This window comes from Tenrec ecaudatus, chromosome 7 (genome assembly GCF_050624435.1).
Source record: "Tenrec ecaudatus isolate mTenEca1 chromosome 7, mTenEca1.hap1, whole genome shotgun sequence".
Lineage (NCBI taxonomy): Eukaryota > Metazoa > Chordata > Mammalia > Afrosoricida > Tenrecidae > Tenrec > Tenrec ecaudatus.
Window position 1 is genome coordinate 102625063 of NC_134536.1, and position 21579 is coordinate 102646641.

The 21579-nt window shown below is 43.5% G+C and overlaps 1 protein-coding gene across 2 annotated transcripts; it reads right to left on the reverse strand.

Annotated features, from left to right (window-relative positions):
• Positions 1-832: 832 nt before the first annotated feature.
• Positions 833-20029, reverse strand: OGFRL1 (opioid growth factor receptor like 1). 2 transcript variants are annotated; one of them, XM_075554912.1, is made up of 7 exons: positions 19744-20029; positions 15153-15239; positions 14912-14993; positions 11603-11681; positions 11441-11507; positions 11185-11330; positions 833-8083 (listed from the first exon to the last, which is right to left on the reverse strand). In XM_075554912.1, exons 1-7 carry the CDS (start codon positions 19969-19971, stop codon positions 7456-7458), a joined length of 1317 nt encoding a protein of 438 aa, XP_075411027.1. In that variant the 5' UTR covers positions 19972-20029; the 3' UTR covers positions 833-7455. The 2 variants fall into 2 exon arrangements, with proteins under 2 accessions (XP_075411027.1, XP_075411029.1); XM_075554914.1 differs by having other exon boundaries at positions 14912-14990; positions 19744-20028.
• Between the last annotated feature and the right edge of the window lie 1550 nt (positions 20030-21579).

The following is a 21579-nucleotide window of genomic DNA, read 5'->3' on the forward strand; positions in this document are numbered from 1 at the left end:
TCTTTCTCTCTGCCCGTTTCTTCGTGTGCACAATGTGAGTTTATTCTTAGTCTTGCCACCATCTTCTCTTACTTCTTCCGCTCTCCTCCGTGCAGGTGTGGGTCACCCCAGCCGGCCCACAGTGCGGAGTTTCCCACAGTTCCCTGAACACTGCCAGCGGGACCTAGAGCAACTTCCTCACTTTCCTCTCACAATTGCATTTTTCTTATTTAAATAAAATGACTTCTGAAGAAGCCCCATTCATTTAGAAAGCCACCATCTCCATTAGCTGCTCATTTTCATTCATCTAACGGAAATGCCCTTTCAATGCTCTGCATTAAAGTGAAAAAAACAGGAAGAGCACAGAGAATGTTTGCCCACAGGATCTCCTCGCTCAAAGCTTGGGATGAGCACCCAGGGGTACAGCTTCCACCCTTCCAAATGAAGCATTTCTTTTGGCTGGAGAAAAAGGGGACCGACATTCATCTTATTCAATCACTGTATAAAATGTATGCCTAATCGTACAACCTCAGTAGTTATGTGTTGGGCTGCTAACTGCGAGGTCAGCAGTTTGAAACCACCAGCTGTTCCTGGGGAGAAAAATAGGGCTTTCTGCTCCTGTAAAGCGCTGCAGTCTCCGGAACTCCCAAGGGTGGTTCTACCCTGTTCTTCCCAGTCACCGTGAGGCAGCACCACCTGGAGGGCAGTGAGTTTGGTTCTGGAATCCCAGGAAAACAACAAGTCCTTTGTTCCAGCTCTTTAGAAATATTTTAATCATGCGAAATCAACATCATGTCCTCTAACACAATGCTAAAATGTTAAATAAGATGAGGTGACTATTTTTCGATTTACATGATGTATATTCGCAATAGGTATTAAAAATAATTACTTGAAAGGAATCTATATCATTTTAGAAACAATATTTTAAATTACAGCAGTAAGCAACAGAAAGTATTGCTCTTCATACATTTTTTTGGCATAACACTGCCATACAGTTACAGAATTATAAAATAAGTCTTTTATAGTACCGTACAGATCCAGAAACTGGTTACAACTTCTACCACACACACATGGTATTGGTGCCGGCAAACATGCAGAGCATTCTGTAAGTCATACTGACGTAGAACACAGAGCACAGAGGAGGCCCAGGGGCCCCTGGAGAACCAGAGCTTATGTGGTAAAACACCCATCTTTGTAAGAATCATAGCCTTTCCTGAAGTACTTGAAATCCAAAGGGCCCAGTAGTCTCCAAGCTGAAACAGCGACTAGACCCAGTCTGCCAGCTCTCTTCTTGGGTCGCACAAAAGAAGAGCCAATATCTTACAAGGAAATTAGTAGAAAGTCTTGCTGGGGGGGGGGGGTGAAAAGGAAAGCAGTGCTTGTCAAATGACCTTACACTTACTTCTCCTTTGTTTTCGTTATTCACGATGCCACCCACTTGCCATGCTGTGACTCTGGGTGGTGCTAGAGTGTTCCCTCATTTCTAAACCACCTGGTGTGGAGTCTCCTCTTGCTTACCAGCCAGTCCCTCCGTTTAGCTTCGTGGTAGTCAAGCCACAACCTCTTGGCGCACACAGGTAAATGACGAAACTTGATATCTAACCATTGATTCCTTCTATGAGTCTCATCAAAGGTAGAATTAATGGTTCAAAGGAGTGTTCACGGGGCTCTCCTGCCACACCAACCTTGTTCTCCTTGGCTCAGACAATGCAGAGATGATTCCTAAAACATGTCCCCAACCAGATAGCTTGTTCTAGGTCATTCCTTACCTGGTTCTGATAGTTGCATCCATTTATAATTGGTTATATCTTTATTTCTACACAAGGCTTCTTCTCGTTCATCTTTGTTTTGAAAGTAAACGCATTAGCACTAATGCTACTACTAAAATGTATCATCTGACCAATTAGTACAGACCTGGAAAACTGCTTAAAACCAGATCTCAGGAAATATTCTCTCTAGTTCAGGAAACTGTGCCACACACACATTTAAAGTCTAGAAGATAAAAGTATGACTAGTAAACCTCAGACCACAAGGGGCTGTGTTAAAGGGGACAAGAGCACTGTACCTTCTTGCTTTCACTGCATTTTTCAAGTAGACTGAACCGGTCCATGAAAAGGCCCTACACTACATATGTGCCAACAACCTGAGTTTTGATTGAAGAGACATAAGGGGAACCGGCATTTCGATGCGTCATCCAAGACAGTTATAAAGATGCAGCTGCCATCTACGTAGCAGGAGTCCACTTGCTCTCAATTTTCTAAAGTACTACAGAGTAGTTGCAAATAAATCATAACAGGTATTCTATGAAAATTGATAACCATTCAAACCCTGTAGAGACCTCCAAAGGGGGCCACTCTCCCCAGAAGTCAGAGATCCTGGGAGCCCTGCATCCTCTCTCTCGGCAAGGGTCTCGGAGGCCCCACCATGGTGCCGAAGAGGATGGTACAAAGTGTCCGTTCCATTTGTACAAGTGCCCACTCTTGATTCGTAGTCACCGCTTTCCCCCTGAGCCTCACTTTCAGACAGAGTTTGGCCCGCTTAGCAAAGTATTTCATTTTATTTTACTCACAAAAACTTTAATTCAAGGAAACAAACATATTAAGAAGTGATTTCCCACAAATAATTAAAACACTACACTTCTACACAGGAAAAAAAAAAGATAACAAAGAAAACCCCTACTAACCTGGGAATCAAACAAGAACAGGGTTTTGTTTTGTTTTTAATGTTTATTATAAACGATGGCAAACATGTGCTTCAAGTTAACTTCAGATCCTGCCGGCTATCAACTAGAATTGAGTTTTCAATAATTTCTCTAATTTAATTTCATTTTCCTCATCCATCTGTGTTCTAAGGACATAAAGTAAAACACAGACAAACTGTTCCCTGCAGTTTGTTTGAAATAAAAATTATACCACGTAACAATATTATGCAAAGGCATAAGTAAGCATAATAAACCATGAGGTTAATTGGTCGCTAAATACTTTTTGTCAACTATAGCACAGTGTTGATTGTGATGATTGTTCATGAATCGGTGCATCTGTCTAAAACAGAAATGTCTCCAAAACAAGAAAGCACCAAAGTAAATGTCATTAAAGTAATGGCTATCCAGGGTGGGAAAGGTTCCTTCGGACAGTATTTTACAATGGAGTAAAAACTCAGACTTCAGAATGAAAACCATGCACATTACGTAAGGCACATCTGGACACCTCTAGTCATTCATATTTGGAACAACATTATTACTAACTTCAGGAAACCGGGAATTTCTGAACACATGATCCATCCCAGAACACAATCTGCTGCTGGCTGGGATGGAAAAATGAGATGGGGTGGAGGCAGGGTAGTACTCATTGTCACCCTAAGGGCCACCCACACAAATCTGTTCATGCAAGGAGCAGCTCAGTGTGCACAGCTGAAAGCTCAGTAGCACACATTGTGCGCATTTTCTAGGTCCCTAGCCATCTTCCTGGACAACTGCACCGACGATGGACAGGATTGAGTTTGTCTACATCAGCCTCTGTAGCTGCAATCACACCCCAGAAGAGAAAGAGGAGTTTTTTAAGTAGGAGGCAAAATCTTCAAAAGCATTCCTCTAACGCAGGATCCTTTACCTCCGTACCAAAAGGACATGCAATGCCTGCAGATAGGCCATCGTCACACGAGCCCTCCTCCTTCTCCAAGATTAGAAAATAAAGCTTTTGGGAGAGACTCAATTTCTAATAGTTATAATTCAGCTTCATTTCGTTATTCAATGCATTGTAAACTCAACTTTGGCTCTACTACAAATGTGAAAATTTTTAACTGTAAAAACATGAACCAAATATTCTCTGCCCATCACCATCACTTCACGGTTCAATTTGCACCATTTAATACAGAAATTTACATACTAAATTGATTTAAAGAGTAACACGGATGCAACAATACACAGGTTTTTTTTTTCCTTTACACCAGATCATACTTTTCCTTAAAGTATAAACTTTCCACCAGATCATACCTTTCCTTCAAGTCTCAAATCTAAAGGCAGAGGTCATTTTACATGACAAAGTTTGCAACAATGTCCACAACAGCTGTCGAGATCTTAGCGCTTCCCTTGTAACTCCTGAGTTGTAGGCTTTAGTTTCTTCTTGAAGTTGAAATTAAGTCTCAACACAGACATTTAAAACAAAGCTCTACTGACTGGTTTTGAGCTGAGAAACTGAATATGAAAAAAACAGACATGTTTCCACTTCTGTTCTAATCCGTTAGAGTTTACTTATGAGACTGAGCATGAAAATGGATAATGGTATAATAGTTTTAATGTTATAAACTTTCCCCTCCCTGCTGTACAGAAATATATCTTATAATTATATATCACTTTACTGTATTTCAAAATATTTTCACATATACTATCTCCTTAGAGTTGTGAAAGCACAAAATATTAGAAGTGTACTAGACTAACCAAGCAGTTTAACATCTATTGCAAATAAACTACAGCTTGCATGAAATGCAAGTTAGCATTTTATTCATCGCCAGTATCTAGTATCCTCGCAGTCTGTGGGACAAACACACTGCATGTTGCAAAGGCTCAATAATGTTTCTAACGAGTCAAGCATGCTTCGCCACACATTTTATCAGCTTCTCAGTGAATTTGTGCAAGCATATGGTAGCTTTTAAAATTACAAAATATTGGAGTTAAACCCAGGGGGCTGTATCTTAGCTAAGACACAATACGTAGCTGCAGATCTTATTTTTAAAAACTATTAAATGTACAAAATATTATTAATAGAAAAAAATCTAGCCATAATTTTTGTCTGCAAGAAGAATGATATCCTATTAGTTGTTCTCCACTGAATAATTATGTCATGTTATTTACAAATTAAATTTAGGAGATGCACACAATGACGGAACACAATGATGAGAAAAGGCCACTATTTTAGATGAAGTTCAGGCGGTGTTTTCCTTGAGACTAAATATTCTCTAACTAAATGGCCCAAACAAATCAAATCCTCCTTTAAATTAATATCCTAAATCTTAAGCTATTAAATAAGCCTTGCCCCCCACCAACCCATTATTTCTCAGGGTTTGATAAACTACAATGTCCAAATAAGTCAGGTTATATCTTTTTTTATTTTAGCATCTGGTAACTCTTTATTAAGATTTTATTATCTGGTCAAATGTTATTAAGCCTTTTGAAAAGGGTCTGACCACTTATCATGTCAACCAAATTTGGGATGAGGTTTTGAATCACATTAATTGTAGTCCCACAATTCAGGCTAATACAATAACCTACAAGGAAGCTTCAAAAAGTCCCTGGAAAAAAATGAAATTAAAAGATAATGTGATTTTTCCATGAACTTTTTAAAGCCTCTTTGTACTGGCTTCCCCTGTACTCAGTTAAATGGTCCACTGAGCTCCATGAGAGAGTATTTCAGTGGTCTATGAGAATATATGAGGCTCCATATATTCCTTGAATATAAAAATATGTAAATAAATAAAATGCAAAAGCAAAACTTTTCCCTAATGCTACTTCTGGTTTAACAAATGGTAGAAAGCAAAAATTGCACATTATGGGAACTAAAAACAAGAAAATGTTCTACATTGGAATTACTAGGATATGATAGCAGATAAATATTATTAGCATTAACACAGAAATTAATAGTTATATAATTATTAACTTATTAAGTTCCACATTAACTTCAAAGCAAATTTGTATCTTAAAGGCATGCTTATCAGTGGGTTTACTTTATAGAAAGACAGTGTGAAAATAAATCATTAGAGGCAACAGAAGATGATATGATGTGATGCAAAATAGGACATAATAGAGGCTGAAGAAGAAAAAAAGAAAAACCTAAGGGAGGCACAAAAACCAATTCATTTCAAAATGAAACAAAGTAAAAATGTTTTATTTATTAATTCCTTTAACTGTATTTGTCTGTATGCTTTCAAATTTTCACCAAGTATTTCTGGTTGTTTGTAATTTATAACAGCAAAGAGTGACAATAGGAGCAGCAGCAAAATTCATGGGATCCAGGACAGATAAACCCCTCAGGAACAGCAATGGGAGTAGTGAGACCAGGAGGGTTGGGGGAAGGTGGGGGTGGGGGGGGAAACAGACTACAGTGATGCACAATCCCACCCCACCCCAGGGGATGAACGATAACATGGACAAAGGGAGACAGTGGGTGGTGTACAATATGAAAATAATAATCATTTATAATCTATCAGGAGTCCATGAGGATGAGGGAGGGAGGGGCAAAAAGAGGAGCTGATACCAAGGGCTCAAACAGAAAGAAAATATTTTGAAAGTGATGAAGGCAACAGATGTATAAATGTGCTTGAGACAATTGTTGTATGGGTTGTTATCAGACTGTAAGAGCCCCCAATGAAATGATTTATTTATAACAACAAAAAAGAATAAGAAGAAAATGTATTTGTTTTAAAGCAGCTATTAAGTAGCAGTCAGTGCTTATAAAAACTAAACATGGAATTTCAAATGCGTTCTCTATTTTAAGGTTTGACACTTTAGGGGTGCATCAAATGGCATTTTTAAAAGATTCACTGTCCATTAAACTGACTACCCAGCTCATAATCCGCATAATACTGAGATACTAATGATCCCAGTGACCACTACCCGGTTGCCCAGACAAGGGTCCTGGGTTTGAAAACGGAAGCATGCCTTTGTTAGTTCATTCTACAGCCTTTAGCATCCAGAGCCAAGCAGCCCAAGGTTTGTGGCACAGAGAGCCGTAGGAAACGTAATTCTTTTCGTGGACTTTTGATTCAAACTTGGCTTAAGTACATAATACAGAGAAGCATTTTTATTATTTTAAACGAAATCTTGACATCAAACATTGAAAGTCCACCGCAGTTGCTTTGAGACGTCAGTCGCGAGGATGCGGGTGCCCACTAGCTCACTGGACATGAGGGCTACGCATCCCAGCGTGGCCGAAAGGCACGTGCTCCGTCACACAGAGCAGGGGAAAGTGATCGAGTCAGGGATGAGGGGTGGGCTGGGCTCCCTGCCAACATCCATTTTACTTTAGTAGCCCTGAAAACCAATACGTGGTGCTGTGGGAATCAAAGTATCCAAATGACTCTAAGGAGTTATCCGACTTCAAGACTAGAAATCAGGAATAAAATCTGTGCCAACAAATGAAACCGTTCTTGGCATTTCCCTGGGTAGAGACTTTACTTGGTGTCAAGGATTGTTTTCAGAGCCCTTGACAGTAACTTCAAAATATCGTTCTTGAACGCGTATCCTCCGGTCCCTGCAGAAGGCATCCATGATTGGATTGTGTCGTCCGACTTCATACCGAACTTTACATTCGCGGTCATCCGCCATGATGACGGCAACAACAAAACGCTTACGACATGAATCACAAAACATAAATCACAAATTGGCTAAATTGTGGCATTCGACCTCGCTTTTGTTTTTTAAGGGAAAAAATCTCCAGTCTTTTCCCTCCTCCCTGACCGGCATGAGTCCGTGGTTCCTGACAGTCACTGCAGTGGTGCATCATCATGGGGACTCGCGGGTCCAGGACTTTCAGAGTTTGGGGCAGGATTCTCCCCACCTTCTACTCTGTCAGAAGGGGGTGCGCTCTCCTTTTTCTCCGTGGGACTGCTGGCAGTTTGTTCGGGTCGGGAATTGGGGTGGTCCCCAGGACAGTCCTCCTCGCCGGCCTCTGCCCCGCGCCTCTCGGTCTCCGCATCCTTCGGGGACCCTTTCTTTTCTTCGGCCGCTTTGCTGTTGAAATGAGCAGCTGCGGGGGCATTTTTGGACTTTCTGTGCACAGACCCTTGACCGTGAGGGGCTGGCACGGGAGGGCTGGGCGTGGGGGGCGCTTTGCTTCCCTCGGGGGCGGGCTCTTTCCTGGGGGGCCCCCAGATGAAATGCTCGGCGGGCGTGTAATGCTTCTGCGCAAAGCGCAGGAGCTTCCTCCTCTCGGCGCGGTCTCGGACCGTGTACACGAAATACTCGAGCGCGCTCTGCTTGATATTGGGGAGCGTGTTCGCCACAAGGGCCTCGTAAAGGATCAACTTGACCAGAGGAGACTTGAAACTTTCATATCCAAGCTCGCCAAGGCTTTTCAGAATGCGGGTGATCCTTAAATAGTTGTGCTGGGACCTGGAAGAGAGCATTGTAGAGGAGAGTCAAAACTGCAGTGGAGGAAACTACCGGGAACGAGTCTCTATGGGACCGCAGGCCCAGGAATATGCCTGGCAATCACCTTTTCCCTAAGCTAAATTAGAAACCATCAAGGGGTTATAATAAAGTAGAAAGTCTCTGTGCCTAAATTTGATGTCAATTTTTGTGAAACCTCGACATGCAGTATGTATTTCCTGTGTCTGATGTCTGCCTCTTAGGAAAATGTTTAAAGTAAAATTTCTTCCTAGTGATGTTGTTTACTTATTTAGTACTCTGATGGTGAATAATCTAGTAGGCCATTAACTGCAACAACACCAATATATCATCACTGGTAAACAGTACTGAATGCACATACAGCGTTATATAACACTTGAACACTATTTTAAAAAGCTTTGTTTTTATGGGTTTTTTTAAGTGGGTAAACGGCAGGAATCGTCTGAAACAGCGCGTGATTGGATGAAGCCCACTGCCCCAAAGAGCAGGATTAAATTAGTTGTTAAGGTCATAAGGAGATTGTAGACTCTGGAAATGTAGTAACAAAACTCTTGGGCAATAACTGTTTCTAACGTCTATGAGAAAGAGATGCATGGAAAGGGGGAAGATTTTTTTTAATCTCAAAAAGGAAGCAGAGGACAAAACAAAATACACTTCATTTGCAAGCAGTTCAACTCTATAGATCCAACCCCAGATGACAAGTCAAGTTAAAATTGGGTGTACACCAAGCAGAGTCTGCAGTCTCCAATTTAAGCTATTTATAAACATCAGAAAAGATACAAAAACATGGGCTTGAAGAATGATGATCAAGGTTGTGGACAAAAACTATGGAAGAGAACCACGGAGGGTGTTAGTATGGCTTGAAATCCATGTTCTGGTCAAAGGGCGGATGGAAGTGAGGAGTCAGTGCAAATGGGGTGGGCAGTAAGAGATGGGCTGGCGGGGCTTCCCATCGAGGTCGGGCCAGTACACAGGGGTGCAGTTCCTGAGAAGCCTGGAAGTGATGTGAGAACTCTGAGAGGCACAAGCCAAGAAGGCAGAAAATAAAAGAAGGGACTTCACAGTGTAAAACATAGGTCAGTAATCCAGAATGATGACAAATAAAATTGGAAACGCATCAGTGTCTGATCTATAAATATATACTCTCGTGTCTGAAAATATTCCACCTCTTTTAATCAGGGTCACTGAAGGTTATTTCATTCTACTTTGATTCAATATTTCCCCTGTCCTGGGCTACTGTAAGTATATTGAGTTTCCTGGCTGCTCTTTAAAACCAAAAACCCTCAAGATGAGGTATAGATTAAAACAGATAAATGATGACATTTAAAGAAAACCCAAAGGGAGCTCAACTGAAGACAGGAGATGGAAGAGACATTTTCATGATTCCCTATAGTTTGTTCAAATCTAGTCAATAAGTATGATTTTCGGCAATAGAACCAGGAAGACTATTTGTTTTTTTCTGGCAGATTCGAAGGCAGAGGACGGTTAATTAATAGTTGGAAGATCTGTATGGAACGCGCAGGGAAAGAGAAGCAAAGACAAAGGGTGGCGGAAAGGAAGGGGCCTCAGTGGGCAGAGGCATGAGAAAGAACTATAGCTCAGACTCCACTCCCCTGAGCCAAGCCAGCAGACCCCTAATTAGCCCTTCCGAATGGGCTCTGCTTTCATCGAGAAATCAGTGGAGCTGAAAATAAAACCAAAGAGGCTCTAAGCTGACGACTATTATTTTGTTCACTCATTTATTCATTCAACAAACTTTTACTATAGCTACTACTTGTTCATCCAGGCAACTAAATCGAGTTGGAGAGGATAGTCTCTAATATAACAGTTGTGAGTGCACAGGAGATGATAAAGAGCAAAGCTCCTTCTGAAGATTTACCTTGACTTTTTCCATCCTAACTTGGGCTTCTTGGATACAATAGTGCTTAGATACTTTATCTAGAGATAGCTACCTGCATTACTTAAGCACCGGCATTCATACGTCTGCTTTAAGTGCCCTGTATAAATCAAAGTTCACTAGAGTTATGGGTTAATGTGTCTTCTAGTCAGGATCATAAAGCTTTATGCCCATATTATCAGTTTTAGTACAAGCTACCATTTAAATCATACTGATCATAGCTAAGAAAGTAAAAGGAAGGCTCAATCATTAATGCCTACATTCATTTTACTACAGCAAGGTGAAAATTCTTGAGAGACGCACACATACAAAACTTAGCTTACTGATGCATAACACTTTGAATTGTTTTCAATAAAGAGAAATTGCTTAGGTTAGTTTTGAAGGTTGTTTTGCCCTCCCCTTAATACTTGCCCAGTTAGTTCAGCTAATTATAACGTGCTAAAAAGTCCTTTTAAATGGTTAGCTTATAGTCCAGCACTTACAACTCAACCCTATAATTAAAAAAGGGAAAAAAGTTTTATATAAATATATACATATATATACATATTATGAAAAACAGACTTTGGCTATAAGTAAAATGAAAGTTATGAATATCCAGGCAAAAGAATATACCAAATCAATTCCAGATAAACAATCTTATTAATTCTATCACAGATTTGGGGATTTATTCGCCAAAAGTGAGCTTTGGTGGTTTTCCTAAATAGAACGGATATTTTTAATGTTCGTTGCATTTGAGTAAAATGGAGCCTTATACAGTGACTTCACCCTTCAGACTTCATTCACGGATTTTATCTAAGACGCCACTGTGCTTGAGGATGTTAACACTGGACCATCTCCTCAAGAAGTTTGCAAGACAGTAGGCAGAAAGAATAACAACCACAAATGCCCCAAACAGAGATTAAATTTTAAAAAGGGAAAGAGGCCACACTTGGCTCTGGGCAATGCGGAGATTTCAGGAAGAAATAGTTTGGAAGCAGACTAGCTGTGTTTCTACTTAAAATCTCTTTCGCGTTATTATCTTCTTCCAGAATGCAGAACAGAGGGCAACACTGATTTACATGACACTGCTTTTGAGCCCAAACGCCTGCTTCCATCTGCTGTTTGGTGCTGGGTTCCACAGGAGCTGGCGCTGGTGACCAAGGGAAAATCACCTGCCGGGACCCCAAAGTCCGGCCGGGCCTTGACTTACTCATTCAGATGCTGAAACCTCTCCTGCCAGTTTACAGCCCGGGCCACATTTCCAGTCTTATCCACAAGTTTTATTCCAAAAAATTCTAACATCATTTTATAAGCCAGGAGAAATCTTCTAATTGCTTCTTTTGTCTTTTTGAATTCCTAATGGAGGAAAGAAAGTCCATTGACATGATTCAGTAAGTAGCCAGCAGGGGAATGAAGATGCATATTTATTTTGCCATCTCATATACAATGAAATAAGTCTGTATTACCTCAATTTCATATGTAGTTAGTTCTTTTGCATAAAAATTCAAGCCTTGTTCTCTCAGGGGGAAAAGCCTATTGTTTTCAAGGATGAAACATATGTTAGCGTTTTCTGGAAAACAACCGAGGTTAAGCAGGACGTAGCTCAAAGGGGATCATAGGTAACTGACCATTGAATGTAAGTATGGTTGTGCTCCAATTTTTCATAATCTCCTTTCCACTTATTTAGAACTTCTTCGATGTAAACACCTAAATCATAAACATTCAGACAATCAATCAGATCTGTAAAACATTTTGAAGGCATTTTAAGATTTCAACAGCTTAAGCTTGATATTAAAACTTTCATAAATTTAATAACAGCAAAGGAAAAAATAATGATTGAAGAGACAACCATCTTATGCCACATAGCTTATGTAACAAGCATAATTTTTTAAAAGAAAAAAATAGTATATCAAATTGCAGAAAAATCCTATTAGACCATGTTACTCTTGAGCAAGGGTTGGCAAACTCTGGCCCATCCCTGTTTTTGTCCATAACGTTTTATTGGAACACAGCCACGCACGTTCATTTATACATTGTCGATGGTTGCTTTCCTACTACAAGAGTGGAACAGTTATTGTGACAGAGAATATCTGGCCCAGAAAGCCAAAAATATTTACTTTGTGGCCCCATATAGAAAAAGTTTGCTGACTTGTGCTCTACAGCAGCGGTACTCAACCTGTGGGTCAAGACTCCTTTGGGGGCTGAATGACCCCTTTCACAGGGGTCTCCCAATTCATAACAGTAGCAAAATTACAGTTATGAAGTAGCAACGAAATTAATTTGATGGCAGGGGGTGGGGGCGTCACCACAACATGAGGAACTGTATTAAAGGGTCACAGCATCAGAAGGTTGAGAACCACTGCCCCAGATGATCACGAAACTCTTTAAATACGGGATATGATCAAAATGAAATGTATTCCAGGGAGAAATAAAGGAAGGGAAAGGGGAGAGAGAAGAGGAGGAGGGGACGCTGGGGGAGGACAGGCTGTTGACCCTCTACTATAAATACAGTGTACCTCACCCAGCTCCATTCTCACAAGCCCCTCCAGACCAGTGCTATTAGCTCCGTTCTACCGATGAGAATACCGTGTGACCTGCACAAAGTCATACACAGTGAAAGAGTAAATCTGAAAGAGTGGGTCTGTCTCCAAAGAGGTTGCCCTTGTCACCCTATCAACATACTCTACCGCTCCCCTGGAAGAGCTCATTATAACCAAAGCCTTCTCTATCCGGACCCACAATGGACTCTGTGATGAGTGGCCATTTAGCCTATCTTATTTTAACACGCAGAACAGCACTGCATTTCTCTCATCCTAATGCATTGAGCTCTGGTTTTCTCCAGTGATTACCAATTTGTAGTAGAGTTTCACTTGCTCTCAAAAAAAAAGTTGGTTTTCAGTCAGAGCAGGATTGATCGATGGTGATGGACTGAATTGTGACTCGTGGGAGCCTCAATGGCGTCAGAGTAGAACAGTGCTCCAGAAAGTTCTCCAATCGCTGATTTGGGATGCAGACCATCAGATATTTTTCTGAGGCCGAGGAAGGTGGACATGAGCTCCAGCTTTTGGTTGGCAGCCAAGTATGGGAGCTGTTGGTGCACTCAAGGATGCCCTTGTGAAACATACTGTTGGCTTTATCAACCCATAGAAACGATTTCTCTCCATAGTTTAGCTTTGTCTGACTCTTCCTAAATAATAACTATAACATGCTATAGGAAGCCTCTGATTACTTATAAGCGTGTGTATATGGAAGCGCATATAGTGAAGAGGGTGGTATGTAATCGCCGTAATAAGAACTAGGGGAATGTTTTATGTGCCTTTAGCTAACACCTCTGACCTCCCACCAATACTATGAGATTTCGCAATAAACGTTGCGATAACAAATTCTGAGGTCTTAATGTATTGCTTCACTTGCTCTTTTGAATTACTACCTGAAAACAAATTCAATATCATAAATACAAAAATGTTTGAATTTTTAAAATACTGTCATATCCAAGTTTAATATTTTTAATCCCGAAAGGCATTGTTTTAGCTAAAGTTATGAACTTCAAATCCAAATCCAGTTAACAATTTATCATTACATTTCTTAGGTTTCTTTACCACAAACCCTTAAAAAATGATGATTTTATTAGTATTATTTCTATTAGCAAATAACATAGCAAGCTTCTATTATTATTAAGTAAACCGTGCACCTTTACCCAGAGATTTTTCTCCAAATCAGATCAGGGCTTTGGGGACACTAGAAAGTTAATTAAAGACAAACATGCCTGGCCATTAAAGACAAACATGCCTGGCCATTTCAGCTGCAGTCCGTACTCGCACCTGAGACAGGTGTCAGGACACGCTGCAGGGAATTGCTGCTCCCAGCACTCCATCCGGCCCTAAGTCTCCTTCCCCCAGCACGTCCACTGAAGAAGGCAAGGTCCTGCCATTTCCAAAGCTTAGAACTCCACGAGCCTCACCTGCTGATTCCCCTGGTGTGGCTTTGGCTCCGTTTGCACTGACAGCTGAGAGCCAGGGACCTCTGGCTGCATGGCTATACACAGGAGCTTTAACATAGAAACTGATCTGCGGGCTTAAGCTGGGTGAAATTTGGTGGTCCACCGTGGTTTGGGTCCTCGATGAAATATAACCACAGCAGCCATGGACTTAGAGAAGACCGTACAAGCGCACTGCAGACTTACTAAGGAGACGGCAAATTCATTTGGCAGTGCTGGGTGAAATGCGCTCTGTCCGCAGGTCCCTTCACCGAGACGGCAATGGACTAGGTCTGCTCTTGCTTTGTCGCCCCTGACTCCGAAAACAGCAAGGAAAGGTCATTCTAAACCTAGGTCTCACTTCCAAGCACTTTCTAAATACCTCTTGGGTGACCCAACCCTAGAACGAAATGAGTGATCCAATTACCTGTAGTAAATTAGGCTACAAATCCTAGTTCCCTGACCTTTCCAATAAGAAGGCTGAATGTGCCCTCTAATGATGTCGGTGAGAGGAGGAAGCCCCTCAAGAAGACGGGCTGACACGCTGGTTGCAACAATGGGCTCAGTCATGGCAATGCCTGAGGAAGGCACAGGCGGGGCAGTGTTCTCTGCTGTGCACTGGCTCACTCTAACACAGAACCAACTCCAGGGCATTTAAGCACAACAACGTTCCTTAATCCAATATTGTAGCGGCCTAGAAATCTAGTTTCCTCTCACACAAGGTGCCCCTACTATCTTTTGGGTAATATCCATGGAAAACATGCCATGTGATGTTCGTTCTAGTCCACAGTTAGTCCTTCAGAATTTGTCACACAACGCTAGGGTCGAAAACCAATCAACTGACAAATGAGTTAAGAATGCACCGGCCACGGTCCAAACAAAGGATACCTGGGTGACCAGGTGTACATTATCATTTAAAGTTTGCTTTTTTTTTTTTTAACCAAGGTAGTAGATTACTCACCATCTGGCTTAAATGGAATTTTATTCTTATAAAAACGAAGATTGCTCAAGTCATTTTGATATCGGATATCTTTGAAGTTCTGCTAAAGGAAAAAATAAATCAATCTCCAGCACATGGACACATAGAAAAGGCACAAGGACCCTTCTTGAATGTTTGCTCATTGGCACCATAAAATATGGAAAACAGAAAGGAGATATTTTACATTTTAGAAAGAAAAACGAAAGACATGCAGTGCTCTTACTGGGTACTGGTGCCGGTATTTGTACAAATCTCTCGCCGCATAAAAACTTCTTTTTGGTTTGGCAGTTGCTCCAGTAGAATCACGACCCTGAAATAAAAAGTGAAACTACTTACGTGCTGTGGCAAGGCCATGTCAATGAAAAACTTCCAGAACAAAATTAGGATAATGAGTATCACTCAAGCTGTCCAGATATAGGAAAGGACTATAAATGCCCCTTTACTAATGCTTATTAACAATATTTGCTGGCATTCTATTACCTTGATTTGAACCAATAACATTTGTTCCGAAGTGTTACTAAATTTAAAATTTTATTACGCAGAAAAAGCTGATAGAGGTTATAGAGTCAATTCTGGCTCATAGCAATCCTGTAGGACAAGGCAGACCTGCCCCTGTGACTTTCCAAGACTGTAACTCTTTACAGGAGTAAAAAGTGTCCCCTTTCTCTCATGGAGATGCTAGTGGTTTCAAACTGCTGACCTGTGGTTAGTAGCCCAATGTGACTATTACATCACCAGGACCCCTTATGGTTGACCATCCATCAGAAATAGACCTCAAACTTCCTCGGAGATATTCATTCTCCTAGTTTATACAAGTATAGAAACCCTTATTCAGGATACGTCATGCACTTATTTTAAAGTGTTTTAAAAAACGCATCAATTCTACAAAATAAAAATATCATTAAATTGGCAACATTTAGCTGTACCTGGAACTTTCTGTACTCTCTACAATGCTTAAACAAGAAGGGCATGGGACATGAATAATCAGTGATAGTAATATGTAATACAAATCAGCAAATGTAAAATATCTAAGTGAAGTTATTTTTAAAGTATAAACTGCAAACCAATATAACTGAGATTACTCTCTGACTCAATGTGCTATTATATAATATATGAGGCAGTGGAGACTGAAGACTATGAAAAAAATGAGGACAATGTTTGGCTTTGAATATTCATTAAGAGATTTAGCTCCAAATACTTTTCTCCTCATCCCCCACCCAAATCTCTGTTGACAGACTGGTATCCTCTAAGCAGTTTTCACACATTTTTGAAGTGGTGTGATTCTCACTATTACTACCAGTACAGAGATACTGACTTTAACACCAGATCCTCTGCTGCTGAACATTGGTTACTCTGTCATGTTACATAAGCAAGGAAGAGCTTAAATTCTGGTCTTTGCCACACATTTCAAAATAGCTCTGCCTAGCAAGTTTCTGAATCTATTTAGCCCGAGCTACAACCAAATGAATCATGATCTTACATTTGTATAGAAAGCACTTTCCTTTTAACAAACACTTTGATGTATATTATTTCATCTGATTCTTACAACACACCTGCAGTTATGAGTGTCTCCATTTTAGAGCCAACCTAACGGAGGCTTGGGAAAATTAAAGACCACAGGAAAGCACAGGAAGTAGACTCGAGTGAAAGATCCTTGTAGGAATCTTGGGATGATGTCAATCCCACAAGACTATGAGGCGGCAACTTGAACCAACTGGGCTCTGCTCCTTAGTGTTTGGGCTGTCTTCTGCGTGAAAGCAAAGCCCTTGGGAGCTGTAATCTGTAAAGACTACATTCCGCTTAGGAACCCTACTTGGCAGTTCGACTCCATCCTAAGGATGGCTGTAAGTAAAATCAACTCACAGGCAAACAACTGGGTTTTAGTTTGTAATCTGTGAAAAGAAGGCAGTGACTCATGATTCATCTATTACCCACGAGAATGTATGCATCTTCCCACCTCTAATCTACCAGCCTCTCTGTATCTGTCCCTGCTCTGCCTCCCACCCACCCTCAGACCCCTGCTTCTCTGGGGCTCTATCCGGACCCTTTCCCTTGCTTGTACCATGATTCACTTTCTGAACATCTCGTCCCTCTTTCTTGTATCATCCAAATCTCTCTCTCTCTTCTGGATCGTCCCCCTCAGCAAATAACCGTGCCATAGTACATTTAACTTTAAAATAAACATCCCAAACCCTCCCCTGACACAATTCCACTCTCAATTACAAATCCCTATCTCTGTTCCTTTTTATAACAAAGTATCACCATCTCTTCTCCCATTCTCCTGTCAGTACATTCCATGGACGCTCCCTATGTCCTCCTCATTCCATCCAAAGGGGCTTCTGGAAGAGTCATGAACAAATCTTTCTTCTTGCCAAACCATTTCTCAGTGTTCCACTCAAGGGAACTCCCCACTGCGTTCAGCTGGTTATAATCTCTCTCCTTACTGAAATTTGTAGATTATACTCACCTGCCCCCCCCCCCATCTCATTGTAGGCCCTTCTCAAGACTCTTCTTTGACACCTCCTCTACCTTCTCTTCACACTTCAAAATTGCAAGCTGTCTAGGCGTAAGGCTTAGTCCTCATTCCCCATCACTTCTTGAAGGCTTCTTACTTTCCTATGACTCTGAATAATTTTGAACTATAATTTGACTTCAGTCTTTGGGAGCCTCCACTCATAGATACATTTAACTAATCAACAATTGCACTTGGGTGTCTAATGAAATATCAAGTCCGACAGAGTCCTTGACTTAACCCCAAACACACTTTCTCCATGTGACTTGGACTCCCCTATCATAATTAATGGCGCCAGTATTTGTCCAGGACCCCTGGATGAGAATGGTAGCAGTGCAGGTCGTGAGCAGTCAATCTGGGGTCTATTTTAAAGGTCATTCCTGCTCCAAATGGATTGTCTGTGGCAAGTAAGTGAACGACAGCAACAAAGTGGAGGGAAACGCCGTCAGAAAGCAAACGAAATAAGTAGACGTTTGGGTGAGGATATTAACAAGAGAAATGAAGCATAAAAGTGGAATTGAGAGGATTGGAATTGTCTACCATATACAAGCATCACAACTGAATCAAATATTCATTCTGACATTGCTTTATGTAGCCATATCTGGTTTCAAAAACCAAACTTACTGACTCATAGTGATCCTATAAGTCAAGGGTAGAACTGCCCATGTGGGTTTCTGAGACTATAACTTTTTGGAAAATCGAAAGCCTTGCATTTCTCCCATGGCTGATGGTTTTGAACTACTGACCTTGTGATTAGCAGCCCTACAAGTAACCGCTAGTCACCAGGGCTGCATTAAATCTAAACGCATGGTTTTTGGGTGGTAGCAGTTTGGGTTTGTTTGTTTTGTTGGCTTGCTTGCTTTCTCTATCCCAACTTCTGTAGGTTACCCAGTGGAAAGGAGATTGGGAGGGGAACTCAGAAACACAGCATGGACTCTTTTCCTGGGCTGAACTGGAGATCCAAACAGAGCAGTAAACAGAGACACAAGGGCATTTAGGATTTTAAGAGGTCGGAGTTTTTGACGATGGTGTCAGACACATCTGTGTCAGTCTCTCCCTCAATGATCGTGAGTAACTTTCTCTACAATGGTGAATAAAAGTCAGAAATCCATCACAACGGCAAGTTGATGAAAACAGTATGTTTATGAGAGAACTGCCCTGGAGACTTGTCTGAAGAAGGCTGCTGACCTAAGTGGAGGTAGATACGGAGACCTGTGAGTCACGGTCAGCAGGTTTGACTCCATGATGAATCCACACTGAAGAGAACTCTAGTTAATCAACAAGCTTAATCAACGGATCAAAAATGAACGAGTGGCACTGTGAAAATTTGCGGTTTGCCTGGACAAAGGACTTTTGGTCTGCGGGAAGATGGAGCCTGCAGAGTACTGTGAGCAGAGGCAAGCTGACAAACAAGCCTGTGGTTCCATTTGCCCACACTTGTGGACATATACCCCCTCTGTCCCGTTACCACCAACTGATCCAGTAGGACGGCATGCCTATGCAGAGCTTGAACCACTACATGCTGTATCTGTCTGCAGAAGTTCCTCCTTTTAAAAAGTTTTCTGATTTCTTGTCGGCCCATCAAGGGTTCAAGGGGGTTATTGATTTATTGATGTCTTTACTAACCTGTCCTCTTAGTCAAGTGATCTCAGCACAGATGGATCAACAAGTACTTCTGGGTGAAATCGATTTTTGAAGAGTGCTCTGAACACTAGGTTAGACAGGCAGGCCTTACTTGGGGTAAGAACTGTGACGCTTTAACTTCCATAAGGGCCATTTCCAATACTTTTAATGGCCGTAGATCCCACTGCAAGGGGCGAGGGGGGCTGACTCCTTGTTAATTGAAGTCTCACCGTATTCTGAGCATTACTATTTTTGTGGACCCATAACACGCACTAGACGGGTTCTCACAAGCCTCTATTTTTAGGCAGGTTCCACCCACCCCACCTTCGCTTCCTCCAGCTGCGCTGGCAGAGGCGACGCAAACACCCATTCAAGTTAGGTCCTTCCCGGAGGGACTTCCCTGTCTTGCCCAGGGCCAGGCCCCAGGCCGGCAGCGGCCCGCCCGGGCGCTCCGGGTCCCGCAGGCCGCCTGGGCCCCCAGGCCGGCGGGACAGCCGCGCAGAGGGGTCCGCTCGCCGGGGGCGCTCGGCCGCCTGGCGCCCCTGCCCTCCACGCGCCCGCTCGCCAGTCGCGGGCTCCTCTCCCCGCCGATGCCCTTCCTGTCCGGCGCGCGCCGGGGGCAGGGGCGCCGCGGGCCGGCCCGAAGTCCCCGGGAGAGAGGGAGGGAGGGGGCGCCTACCTGCTCGGCGCCCGCCGCCTCGGCGTCCTCGTCCGGCGCGGGGCTGGCGCGGGGCCGCCCGCCGGCTCGCTCGGGGGGCTGCGCGGGCTCCCGCCCCGGGCCCTCGCCGCCCGCCGGCCCCGGCTCCTCCGGCTCGGGCTCGGGCTCCGAGTCCGTCTGCCAGGTGGAGTCGCAGTCCTCCACGGTGGTGGGCTCGCGGAAGCTGACCCCGCCGAGCAGGTTGCCCATTGAAGAGGCGGCGGCGGGCGCGGGGCTGCGGGCTGCGGGGCGCGGGCTGCGGCAGGCGCGCTAGGGCCCGGGCATGGCCGCGGCGAGGGCGCTGGGCGGCAGCCTCGGCGCGCCCGCCGCCGCACTGCCTCAGCGCGGCGAGCGACAGACAGGCACCCTCGCGGGGAGGAGCCGGCGGCCCCGGGACCGCCGCTGCAAACGCCCCGTGGGCCCGCCCATCGGGTCCGTCCCCGCCCCGCCGGCACGGGCCGGCGCCTGCCTGCAGCCCCGAGGGGCGCGGCGTCCGCCCGGGACGCGCCCCGCTGCCCACGGTCCAGCCGGGAAGGCCTGCCCACTCGGCTCGGGGCCCGCGCGCGTCCCCTGGGGTGGATCGGGGCCTGCTACCCTCCCCAGACGCTCCTTCCAGCGGAGCAGGAAGGGGGTGATGCTGCCCAGCTCTGCGCGCAGGGCAAGGGTGCGCGGACGCGATGTAGGGAGAGGTGCCACCTTCAGCAGGCAGGTGCTGACCACAGGGCGCTCCTACACCTCTTCAGGCAGGTCCAGGGAGGGATAACTTAGCTAGAGTGGCAGGAAAAGAAAAGACAACTAATAGTAATCCGACACCAGAGACACAAGAACTCCCAGAGTCCTTATGGTCAGAGCTTGCTTTCTCTGCATCTATTGAGCGAGTGTCCCTTGAGACCAAAGGAAACATACCAAGGAGACTTTCGGTATGTGACTGTCCCGGGAGAGTTTTACTAAAGCCCGCTTCAAAGCGGTACTCTAAGCAGAATAAAAACCCAGGGCCCCTTGGTCAGTTCTGTAAATAAGAGGGTGGGTGGGTGCAGGTGTGTTCTGGAAGCACTGACCCATGAAATAGCAAGATCAAGTGCGCGAGCTGGAGAAAAGTGACGGTTGTGAAATTTCTCTTAGGACGGAACTAGAAGGAAAGAGCTTGGTGGCTTCGTGGGTGACACATTGAGCCACTAGCCACAACATCAGCAGTTGGGATCCCCCAGAGCTCCTGGAGAGAAAGATGAGGCTTTCTACTCCTGTAAAGATGTTCACTCTCAGAAACCCACAGGGGCCGTTCTACTCTGTCCCACTGCTTGCTACAGTTAGAATCGATTCAATGACAATGAATTTGAGATTGTAGATTTCAAACTAATAGGAAAGCCCCTTGCGAACAGCTAGCTCTGCGTGTACTTAGCTGCATATGGGCCCAGTGCCTGGGAAATAGCAAGATCTTGGCAGGAACCCAGTAAGCCATTTGTTGAGAGTAGACCAAGAGAATGGGTATAGCGTGTAAGACTAAATGAGTGCGCTTGGTATGAAGGCAGATGGGCTCATCCTAGGGGAGCCTCTGGTGGGTAGGAAGCCCTCACATAAGTCGGGACTGCCTCTTTGCAAGCACCCCAGCAGGAGATCTAGGCTGCCGCTCGGTCACACAGCTAAACTGAAGTTTGTGCATCTGTTAATCAGGACCAGGTTTGATCTGGAATGCTTGAGCCCACTCATCTAATTATTAATTATCAAATATATTCATAAAAGACACTCAACTCGGCAGTTTTACACACACACACATATATGTAAATAACACAAAGAGAACCAACCATAACGATGGCCAGT